A 12,854-nucleotide genomic window follows, 5' to 3' on the forward strand; every position below is an offset into this window, starting at 1 on the left:
ATTCCAGCTGACTTATTTGCTGTTGGACCATACCTCCTTTCATATGAGCATAGGAGTCTAGGAGCAGGAAATAGACTACTCAGCTCCTTGAGCCAGTTCCATCATTTAATAAGATCATGGTTAATCCAATTTATTCCCCAATTTTATCTCCAGTAACCCATCACTCTGCTATTTATCAAACATCTGTCCAACTCTGACTTAAAAAATTTGAGGAATACAGTACAATTCCAAAGACTTCCAGTCCTCTGAGAGAAGAAACATCTTCACCTCATTTTCGTCTTAAATGAACTACTTAAAAAAAAGAAAATAGTGACAGCTAGTTGTTGAAGAAAGTCCAGTGGTCTTGAGCTTAGCCTATCCAACCTTTCCACAGAAGACAACCTGCTCATCAATCTTCAGCCTAGTAGATTTCTTCTGAACACTGCAGCACATTTATATCTTTCTTTAAATAAAGAGACCAATACTTCAAATGTAGTCTGAATAACTAATATAAACTCCCTACTTTTCAATGGAATTCCTTTGGTAAAGAAGTTTTACTATATTTTTCTTAATTAGTTACAGTATCTGTGTACTGCTTTTGCAAAACAAAATGCATGCCTGCTTTTTATTCACCAGTGAATCTTCTATCCATGTCAATATTTAACCTCTTGTATGATAAGCTTTATTTGCAGTAAACTTACTTTGCAGCACTTCTAATGCTTTCAGGAAATTTTGGGGGGGTTCTTGCATCCACAGCACATGTTACTTAGTTAAAGCACTTCAACAAACTAATCACTTTCACAAAACCATGTTGACTTGACCTGATTACCTTGAACTTTTCTAAGAACTGTCATTAATAATAGATTATAACATTTTCATCATGACAGATGTACACTAATTAGCCTATAGTTTCCTGATTTCTGTCTTACTCCCTTTCAGAATAATAGTTTGTTTGCTTGTTATCATTCTAGTTGAAAATTTCATAAATGTAGAGAATTTTAGAAAATTCAAACCAAATATCACATTAGCCATTTTTCTGAAGAGCCTGGGATAAAGTACATCAGGGATCAGACTTGCCAGATTGCAACTCCAACAATTTACTCAGTCCCAGTGCTTGATACTTCCTCACTTCATTTCAATTTCCAATTACAGGTATTTTGGGGATATTCAGGTGTATCTTTTGTGTGAAATACCTGTTTATCTACCATCTCCTTATTTCCCTTATTAATTTCTCAGACTCACTTATTATAGGACTATCTTTCTTTTAACTCTTGATAGTAGAAATGTTTTTTAAAAAAATCTTGCACTTTTCTTTTTGGCTTGCATCAACTCTACATTTTCTGAAACATCCTCTTCAGTATCTGCCTCTGCATATCAATTGACTGATTTGTTAACCCAATTTTCTAGTTCACTTTTGCTGGCTTTTTGTTTGGACAGGAAGATATGTCAATGAATAGTGATTTCCTGACTATGATAGGATAGATAAGAGCAGGAGCAGGGAAGTGCACTGCCACCCCACCAGCCAGTTGAACAACATGGGCAGCATTGATCAAATAACTGAATGGTCCATGAACTCATGAGTGCTAACTTGTTACTCCCTTTTTTACACTATTTTTGTAATTTTTAATAATTTTACGGTAATATTTAAATGCCTTAATAGCTAGGATGCCTAAGACTTTTGCACAGTACTGTATCTACCAAGTGTTTACCAATATCAACAAAAACTTAAGACTCACATATATTGCTGTTTCAAGGGAAAAAACGAGAGGATCGAGATGGCTGTCTTTCAACCATGTTCTTCAAATCAAATCAAGATTAACCCACACAGGAAATGATATAAAATCCAGTTTATAGTACTGTGCAAAAGATAGGCACCTTAGCTATATACATGTGCCTAAGACTTTTGCACAGTATTGGCTGTCTTTGCACTGTACTGCTACTGCAAAACAAATTTATCGAATAAATCAGCAATAATAAATCTGATTTGTATTGAAGGGGAATGGACTTAACTAAATGCCCTCAAAGTGGAGAAATAAAAAAGTAAGCTGTAAATTTTCATCATAAAGTTCCACAACAAAAAAAAGCATTCATTTCTTAATAAACATAATTTTGAAGTTGAATGAGGAAAAAAAACCTGCAAGGAACTGAAAATACAAGTGGTTTTTAAAGTGCCGCCTAATGATCAAGACAGATGTTACATTCCTTCTCAGATGTTACGAGATAATATGTGACATAATATTGCCTAGCAAAAAGGTGGTTTCCAGCACATATTAACTGCAAAACTTAACAATGCATAACCTAGTCTGCCTCTTTTATAGATTAATATTAAAATAATTTGTTTGGGAAAATGGCTTAATTAGGCAAATTGTGCAGCTGTTTGTGAACACCCTAAGTTAAATGCATCTGTTTATAAAGTTTTGCTTTCAGGTCAGAAGAATCCATCAATTAGTGAATGAGTTTGTATAAAAAATTATCTCTGTGCAGCATTTGAAAGGTAATGGATCCACAATGGATACAAGACATGACCATACCAACACATGTACAGTTCTCTTTTTGACCAATGGAGTTGAGTCATGATACAAGCAGGACTTTTTTTGTTCCATGATGTTTGATTTTCATTCACTCAATGAAATCAATTTCATGCAAATGTGTTCAATGGTGGTGAGGCCTTTACTCATGATGACTGGGCCATAACCACGAGGATATTTGTTCAAGGGCATTGGTGTTTCCATACCAGGCTGTGATGCAGCCAGTCAATATACTCTCCGCTATACATCTATAGAGGTCTGTCAAAGTTTCAAATGTCATGCTGAATCTCAGTAAATTCCTAAGGAAGTAGTGGCACTGTTATGCTTTCTTCCTAATTGCCCCCTTTCCAGAATATTTGTGTGGCTATCCAAAAGCCCCTTAAATGCCACCATTATATCTGCTTCCTCATGATCTCTCCGCACATCTTTGCTGATCAGGGCCTTTCTTATTAAGGCTGGTTAGCCCTCATTTGTTGGTAAGATTTTGGAGTCCATTATTACAGATGAAAGTTTGGAGTATTTGGAAATACATGATAGGGCAAAGTCAGAGCAGTTTTAAGTTAGACAAAGGAGTGATAGTAGATGTTATTTGCTTGGAGTTTCTGAAGGTCTCTGACAAGGTGCCGCACAAAAGGGTGCTAATGAAGACAACAGCCATGGTGTTAGAAAGAGCTACTAGCATGGATAGAAGATTGAATGACTGGCAGAAGTCAGAGCAGGAGTAAGGGGTCCTTTTCAGAATGGTGCCTGTGACAAATGGAGTTCCGAAGATGTCTGATGGGGTCGCAACTTGAATAGTTTACTCATTAATGATCCAGATAAAGGAAGTGATAACGCTGTGGCCAGGTTTGCAGATGACAACGAGACAAGTGGAGGAACAGCTAGCGCCACAGAAGTAGGGAATCTGCAAAAAGACAAGCAGATTTGGGACAGTATGCAAGTAAGCAGGATGAAATATAGATGGAGTACAGCAGAGGGAAGTGTGGAGTTGTGCACATTGGTAGGAAGAATAAAGGTGTGAAGAATTTTCTAATTGGGGAGAAAATTCTGAATTCAAAGGTATCAAAAGAAAAAAGTGCTGGACTGGGAGATAATTCACAGGAGGTTCACAATAATGATCCAAGAAATGAAGAGTATTTGATGTCTCTGGTCCTGTACTCAGAGATCAGAACAAAGAGCGCAGATCTATTGAAACCTACTAGATGCTGAAACCTGAGTTAGAGAGGAGTGGAGGGGATGTTTCCATTACTCGGGGAGTCCTGGATCCAAGGACACCGACTCAAAATAAATGTATATCCCTTTAAACCTGAGATGAAGAGGAATTCCTTGAGTCAGACTCTAAGGAATGAATGGCCTAATGGCCTCATTCTAAGTGGGGAGGGAATTCAGAAATTGGAGATTCAAAGGGATTTGAGAGTTAAATTTTGATTCCTTAATTCTACTCATATATTTATTGTTGTATTCTGGTTTACTAGTTATATACTTTTCCCCTTAAATTTGACCTCCCAAATGGAAGCACCTTACACTTGCCTAGATTAAACTCCATCTGCAAGTTCTCAATCCATAACTGTAGCTGATCTTGGACCTGCTGCATTCTTTGACAATCTTCTTCACTGTGCACAACTCTGCAAACTTACTAACCCACTCATCTGCTTTTTCATCCAAGTCATTGATATATATATATATATATATACACAACAGAAGACCCAGCACTGATCCCTGCAAAACAACCCTGGTCATGGACCTCCAGCAAGAATCGCTTCTTCATCACTACCCATTCTTCTCTGGGGAACAACAAAATAGATTCCATGCATCTGAAAATGGATCAACCTATCATGACAGACTTTGTCAAAGCTTTACCAATATCCAATGCTCTACATTCATCAATCTCCTCCTCCTCAAAAAAAAAAATCAGCCAAGTTTCTTCTTTTTAAGTCGATGACCACTGCTGGGGCATAGGTCACCAACAGCAGCTTGCTAGAGTCCTCTGTCCTGGGTTGAAGGTTGTGGCTTCCACTTTCAACATATGTCTTCATACATCTTCCTGGTGAAGATCCTTCCTTTCCCAAAGATAAGGTCTTGTTGATAGTGATGCCGTTTCTTTCACTTTGGGTTTTTACGGGATGGGGTTGCTAGCCCTGTGTCCAACCCTCCTCATTTTGTAGCTGGGCATGGGACCAGCCATGGTAGAGTTTCAGTCTAGTTTGCAAGAAATTATTTGCCCCTTACAAAGCTATTCTGACTGTCCCTGATCAGGCCATGCTCCTGCAAGTGCACACCAATCTTGGCCCGAGAAGCCTTCTTTCCCATCCATGCAGGTTCACCACTCTATCATTTCCTTGGTTATCCTTATTCTCCTTCTTGAACACATACCCCAGTGATGTTTTTCAACCAGATACAGTATAAGGAATAATTAAGCATTATATGCCCAATTCCAAGTCAAGTCAATATAATTCCTTCCATTCTTTTACCCCCTTCTCCCAATCAATCCAACAGTTTTATGTATTTTGTAAAGGTGTCTCCCCTTATGCCCATTATCCCACAAGTCTTGCCATTATACCCTAATACCTAGCCCCTCCAACCCATTAGCTTCTGATTTGCTAAGTAGAAGGTCTATATCCATAGTTGAACATTTAACAGCTTTTTTGGCCAATCAACTGCTCATTCCCCTCAACACCTCCATGTGCAGGGATGCAAAGGAAACTGACATGTACTCCAATGCTTTGAATATGAAATAAAGAGCTTCCAGCAGTAAATATGATCTACTGTTCGAATGACCTGTTTTAAGACGAGTCAAAACAAAAAAAGAATCTAAACAAATTATAACTTTGCAAGGACAAATTTCTTCCACCCAGTGTAAGCCCAAATGATGGCAAGCAATTCTGCTGCATGTACTGGTTAGTAAGACGTTTCTTTATTGTTACCTGTAATTCAGGCACAAAAAAGCCACATTATCATTCCTCGTTAAATTATCTCTTGATCCATCAGTAAAAATGGTTAACATATCACAATTTTCCTTAACATATTGATGAACCAACAGACTCTCAGGCGTATCAGGATCCTTTGATTTCATTAAATTATGCAACCTAAAATCAACTAGAGGCATTGGGAAAAAAAACACGCTCTTTCATAGAAGGTCAATTGCTTGGCCAGACTCATTTTCTAAAACAAAGACCAGTGTGGTCCTTCCCCAAGTTGGACTATCCATGTATTGCTTCAAGAAGCACTCTTGGATGCACTGAAGACATCTGCCCTATCAATGCCGCTTGTACGGTGGGGTTACAGAAAAAGCTACAGTGGGACATTATTGCATAATCCAGCAAACCCATATTCCTAGCTTGCTAAGAACCCAGTCACCCAAAACTAAAAACACTCTTCTTGTGATGCTCCCAACAGTTGTCCAACACACTTTTAACAGGATGATCATTCCTCTGTCCCCTTCGCAATGGTAAGGGTAATTGTCCCATATTAACCAGTAAAGCTCGAACAGGAGACAACCTTACTGCACCACACGGTCTTAAAGCCTGTGCTTGTATCACATCCAAACATTTTAAGTTTGAAGATGAAGCTGATCCATAAGCCACACAGTACAATCAAGTACAGATCTTATTAAACAAATATAAATGGTCAACAGACCTTTTAGTGTAGCACCCCAATAATACCCACATAGACACCAAAGGATATTTTATGCCCCTTTACATTACTGATATGGTGCTGTCACATCAGCTTATTATCCGGCCACATGCCAAGAAATCTTACCACGGAATCTTCTTCAAGAGTTTGACCATATAATTTCAAATTAAGTGCAGGTCTATTGATCCTCTTTGTCAAACATATAACTTTTTTTTAGCTACTCCTCTAGCTGCCTATCACCTCTCTCATGATTCTGCTGTCTACTACACATAGTGCTTCCCCCTTATATTCCTTCTTCACCTTTCCTGCCTATCCCCTCCCTGCTTCACCTCCCCCACCCCTTGATCCACAAGCCTGACTGTCCCGGTAGACCCATAGTTTCGGCCTGCTCCTGCCCCACTGAACTTGTATCTGCTTGCCTGGACTCCATTTTGTCACCCATAGTTCAGCCCCTCCCCACCTACTTTCCTCTGATTGGTTTATCACCTGGCATCTACCAGCCTTCTCCTTCCCACCCTCCCCCCACCTTCTTTATAGGGCCCCTGCCCCCCCTTCAGTCCTGACGAAGGGTCTCGGCCCGAAATGTTGACTGTTCGTTTCCACAGATGCTGCCCAACCTGCTGAGTTCCTCCAGTTTGTTGTACGTGTTGCTTAAAACCCCATCTATTTGCCCACTGTTTAACCTTATTAATCACTAACTGCATCCTGTATACAGTTAAATTGAAATTTCTACCTTTGATCCATAAAGCGCCATCATCTGCAAAAAGTAATTTACCCACAACAGCACCTATCTCAGAGAAAATATCATTAAGTCATAATATTAAACAATATAGGGCTACAAATGCTGTCTAGTTCTGAAGTCTGATCAGCTGGTCTTTAAACAACTCCCACATGTCACAGGGGATTTGCCCAATAACAGCTGCTCCCTATTACCTACCCTCAACTCCTGAATAATAATATCATAATGTGCCCACCCCCAATTTAGTATTTTCCTACAAATTTCAGACTTAGTTTTATTTGAAACCATCTTAAAACTGAAGGAGATGTGATTACTGTTTCCAAAATGCTCTTCCATGAAAGGCCAATCACCTGGCCAGACTCATTTCCTAAAACAAAGTCCAGCGTGGTCCCTCCCCTAGTTGGACTATCCATGTATTGCTCCAAGAAACACTCTATTTTTTGCTCTGTTTCAAGACAAAGGAAAACTAATTATATAGGTGCAAGTTCTTTCTTAACATCTTCATTAAATTCAGGTCTTTACACTGTACATTTTGATTCTGGAAATTTCACTGATGAACTCCAGGGCCATGACAGATAATGAATGGATGAATCACTGAATATTGTCTGCATTTTGTACCTTTGTATCATGGACTGTAATTTCCACTTTAAGTACAGTAATATACACACATAAAACCCTTAATAATTTATCTCTTATAGTACTACATGTGGGGTATCAAGAGCAGGCTTAATTTTGAAGTATTTTAGACTAGTACATTCAGATACAGTTTCATTAACATTTTAAAGTCAACCACTCTGCCAATTTTTTTATATTTCCATTATAAAGTTTAAAGTCCACATTTAAAAGGGATTCATATTATTTTGAACCAATTCGAAAGGAATTTATTTTGGAAAGGTTGTACAAAGTGCATGGAAATGTAGTATATCAAGATGTATCTATGTACCTCATGAAAATACATTGATATTTCTTTCAGAATGTGTGTTTTTATACGTTATAGTTTTTAAAACTTGCTGCCTGCGCATTAAAATTGATATTTTGGTAGAAATCTGGAGTTAACTTTCCTTGAAATTTTACCCCTGTACTTCTTAAAAATACATTTCTGCCACCTGCAATTTCCTTTGAGAAAAGTTTGGATGAGTCGTTCAGTATCTCATATAGTTTATTTTATCAACTGATGGACAAATCTGAATACATTTCTCTGGAATAAAATGATCACATCTACTATGTGTACCATTTACCATTTTGTACAACAGCTCATTGATAGTTACGCATCACATTGTCTAATTTATGATGGTATATATTACATATGGAGGAAGTACACATAACTACATCTGCAACTCAATGCAGATATTAATGGATCATCTACATGTTCCACAAGACGTATCGTTGCACAGTGGTCAGTTCTTCCAATTTGTATTCACTCTTGATTATCATAATTGCATTTTATGTCATGTGTAAAATATGCATGACCGAAAACAATGAAATTGATGGTAAAAAAGAAAAAAAAACTTAAAAAAAAACAATTATAAAGATATTGACCATTTTTACCTGCAATATTCTCTATGTTCTAGGTGACTACAAAGGATGATGTACTCCTGGTGAGCAGCACAGAAAATGGGGAGAATGATAGTAATATTTGTGTTTGGGCTCACTATTGCTGCCTTTAACATACTGTTCTAGATGTGAGTTCTCATTGACCTGAAATATTGACTCTAGTTCCTTGTTTTTACAGAAGCTGAGTACTTTAAGCATTCAATTTTATTTCAGGACTGAAAATCTTATTTTCAGGAAGGCGTATGGTGTATTGGCCTTCATCAATCGTGGAATTGAATTTAGGAGCCAAGAGGTAATGTTGCAGCTATATAGGACCCTGGTCAGACCCCACTTGGAGTACTGTGCTCAGTTCTGGTCGCCTCACTACAGGAAGGATGTGGAAGCCATAGAAAGGGTGCAGAGGAGATTTACAAGGATGTTGCCTGGATTGGGGAGCATGCCTTATGAGAATAGGTTAAGTGAACTCAGCCTTTTCTCCTTGGAGCGAAGGAGGATGAGAAGTGACCTGATAGAGGTGTCAAGTCAAGTCACTTTTATTGTCATTTCGACCATAACCGCTGGTACAGTGCATAGTAAAAATGAGACAATGTTTTTCAGGACCATGGTGTTACATTACACGGTACAAAAACTAGACTGAACTACGTAAAAAAAACAACAGAGAAAGCTACACTAGACTACAGACCTACACAGGACTACATAAAGTGCACAAAAACAGTGCAGGCATTACAATAAATAATAAACAGGACAATAGATGAGAAACATTGATCGTGTGGATAGTCAGAAACTTTTCCCAGGGCTGAAATGGTTGCCACAAGAGGACACAGGTTTAAGGTGCTGGGGAGTAGGTACAGAGGAGATGTCAGGGGTAAGTTTTTTTACACAGAGAGTGGTGAGTGTCTGAAATGGGCTGCTGGCAATGGTGGTGGAGGCGGATATGATCAGGTCTTTTTAGAGACTTTTAGGTAGGTACATGGAGCTTAGTGTGTGTAGTGTAGGCCTCCATTAGTCTCGACAGACCATGGATTTGCACCTTGTAAAGTTTCCAGGGCGCAAGCCTGGGCAAGGTTTTTTTTAAATGGAAGACCAGCAGTTGCCCAAGCTGCAAGTCTCCCCTCTCCACGCCACCAATGTTGTCCAAGGGAAGGGCATTAGAATGGAAAATAGAAGGCTATAGGTAAGCCTAGTAATTTCTAAGGTAGGGACATGTTCTGCATAGCTTAGTGGGCCGAAGGGCCTGTATTGTGCTGTAGGTTTTCTATGTTTCTGTGACCCCAGAACCTGCAGAAATTTGTGCCTGGTTGTTTGATTTTGCATCAATATTGTAAAGGCGCTATATACTAATCATGCTGCTATTTGTGGAAATTTCTCTACAAGTTGACTGCATGTCCATCATTATACTACAGATTAATGTGGTGTTAAATGCCCTGACACCTGAACATTTATTGCTCAAACATTTCATAATCAGATAAAGCAATACTATTTTCCAATTACTACCCTGCCCAAGATTAAGCAATTCACTTCAGGTTAGGAATTGAACAAGGAAATTTTTCTTGTCAAGTTGACACATTTATTTATACCTTCAAAAGTTGATCTACTCTTGCTGACAAATCAGAAATTCAGGACATAAAGATTTAAGACAAAGTTAAAGAGAAAACACAAGGAAAAAACCAAACCTGCAAGTTCGACCAAAATGGAGTCTGGTTTTTAGCGGTTTGATTTTCTTCAATTACTGATGACATAGATTTATTATCATCCAGATACAATGTGGCCCTTTGAGCTGTGCTGCCCAGCGATCCCCCCCCCCCCCCGATTTAATCCTAGCCTAATCGTGGGGCAATTTACAATGACCAATTAACCTACCAACCAGTACATCTATGGATTGTAGGAGGAAACCCCCAAAATCACAAGGAGAAAGTACAGCAGGAATTGAACCCAGGTCACTCTGTGGTTAAGAAGGTGTATAGTATATTGTTCTTCATCAATCGTGGAATTGAATTTAGGAGCTGAGAGGTAATGTTGCAGCTATATAGGACCCTGGTCAGACTCCACTTGGAGTACTGTGCTCAGTTCTGGTTGCCTCACTGCAGGAAGGATGTGGAAACCATAGAAAGGGTGCAGAGGATATTTACAAGGATGTTGCCTGGATTGGGGAGAATGCCTTATGAGAATAGGTTGAGCAAACTCGGCCTTTTCTCCTTGGAGCGAAGGAGGATGAGAGGTGACCTGATAGAGGTGTACAAGATGATGAGAGGCATTGATCGTCTGGTTAGTCAGAGGCTTTTTCCCAGGGCAAGAGGACACAGGTTTAAGGTGCTGGGGAGTAGGTACAGAGGAGATGTCAGGGGTAAGTTTTTTTTACACAGAGCAGTGGTGAGTGCATGGAATGGGCTGCCGGCAACGGTGGTGGAGGCAGATACGATAAGGACTTTTAAGAGGCTTTTTAGATAGGTACATGGAGCTTAGTAAAACAGAGGGCTATAGGTAAGCCTAGTAATTTCTAAGGTAGGGACACGTTCGGCACAGCTTTGTGGGATGAAGGGCCTGTATTGTGTTGTAGGTTTTCTGTTTCTTTGATCCCAGAACCTGCAGAAATTTGTGCCTGGTTGCTTTGATTTTGCCGTGCATTAATATTGTAAAGGCGCTATATACTAATCATGTTGCTATTTGTGGAAATTTCTCTACAAGCTGACTGCATGTCCATCATTCAAATTAATGTGGTGTTAAATGCCCCGACACCTGAACAAGTGCAATATGAATCCCAACTGGGTGTCTTTGAGATGTGGGACAGAAGTGAACACCCAAAGGCGGGAAGTTACCAACCTCCGGCGAAACTTTATCCCCGGGCTCAGCACGCAGGAACCCATCTATCGCCTTGGCTCGGTGACGTCACAACACGGTAGCTCGGTTCTCCGTTGCGTGTGACGTAGTCCGGCGGAACGTCACCATGCGTCTGGCGGCGGCTTGCGTGACGTCTCGCTGTTGGTGTTACCAACATGGCGGAGCGGAGAGAGGAGGCCGATCAGTGCGCCTCCAGATGCGCAGGTTCACCGCACACGGTAGGTCGGGCTAATCCGCCGCCTTCAGTTCTGCAACCGCAGGCGTCACTGTTGTTTTCCCCGAGGGGAGGAAAATATTGCAGATATTTAATCTCGGTTTGGGAACAAGGGGTGGAAGCGCATTGAGGCGAGTGGTTTGCTAGGGAGGAGAGGAGGGGGTCACTTGTCAGTCCAGGAGAGACACAAAAACACACATGTAAGGCCGGCCGAGTGAGTGGGACGGCAGCCGCGAACCCCATATTTTATTAGCGAAATACGCGTGCGGCTGCATTATTTACAAGTGAGGCATGTTGCGCGTTACTGGCTGCAGATTCTTGCAATTCAAAATATTGCCTAAGTGGCGGGAGGGCTCCCTGGCCATTGTAGTTATGTTTTTATAGCTTATAAATGACACAAGGTGGAACTTTGAATGGGGCCTTTTTAATATCGCGATAGTAACTTAGTGTGGCCCATGCCGTGTTATGCTTTTGTTTCTGAGAGGATGATAAAGATTTACTCCTTGGAAGCCGGATCGTGAGTTTTACTGTTTGCTCAGTTTGCAATTTATCTGAAGAAGTTGCAATCACATTTGTATAAGAGCTTTAAAACAGTGAAAGTTTTATTTTGTTATAATTTAATTACCCAAAGTCTGGATGTTTTTAAGAGGTAACTTGCTATCTTTTTGTGTGTTCTTTTGTGGGAACGCCACTCTTGAGATAAGAGCCATCATGATTTGTGGCACACATGTGAAAATGCAATTAGTTATTTGTTTACAACAGTCCAATAGTATTCTCATTTTCTTTTTCCTGGCAATTCCAATGCTGTACACTCCTTGTAATACAGAACACTATTTAAATTTAAGGATTAACGATTAGGCTGTGTGTTTTACCAGATTAAACATTTTCTGTTTCATTATATTTCAGAATGGCATGCTAACTATTAATTGAATCTTTAAGGCAAAGAAAGTTAAATTGATAAATTCAGTCAATAATGCATTCCACATGAAATATTTTGCAATTGGAATCATCAAATTTCAGTACTTGCAACTTTCACATGATACAGCAACTTTCACATGTCAAACAAGCTTGCTGTTAAGAAATTTGATTTTTTTTTAGGATTTTGTAATCTCAATGATCTTAGACAAGGTTGCCATGGATCAAGTAGCCCTCTGCATGAAAATATGAATCTTCCTGATTTTTCTGACCTGAGTTTATGACAGGCATTTCAAATGGGCAGAGGAGTAATTGTAACAGGCACAACATGCTGGAGGAACTCAGCAGTCATTGTAATGTAATTGTAATGTTTAGCAAAAGAAATTCTGCCGATGCTGGAAATCAAAAGCAGCACACTTGGAATGTTGGAGGAGCACAGCAGGTCAGGCAGCAT

At 39.6% G+C, this 12,854-nt stretch overlaps 1 protein-coding gene across 4 annotated transcripts in view; it reads left to right on the top strand.

Annotated features, from left to right (window-relative positions):
* Positions 1-12,854, top strand: part of LOC140719833 (zinc finger MYM-type protein 4-like) — a 223,882-nt gene that overhangs the window by 34,058 nt on the left and 176,970 nt on the right. The window contains exon 1 of one of the 4 annotated variants that reach the window (XM_073034761.1): positions 11,388-11,489. The exons of the other annotated variants lie outside the window; for them this stretch is intronic. Within the exon in view, the coding sequence (XP_072890862.1) occupies positions 11,427-11,489 (63 nt within the window). The 5' untranslated portion in view covers positions 11,388-11,426. Of the gene's footprint in view, positions 1-11,387; positions 11,490-12,854 lie in introns of those variants that run through there. 4 annotated transcript variants of the gene reach the window in all.

Source organism: Hemitrygon akajei, chromosome 32, assembly GCF_048418815.1.
Source record: "Hemitrygon akajei chromosome 32, sHemAka1.3, whole genome shotgun sequence".
Lineage (NCBI taxonomy): Eukaryota > Metazoa > Chordata > Chondrichthyes > Myliobatiformes > Dasyatidae > Hemitrygon > Hemitrygon akajei.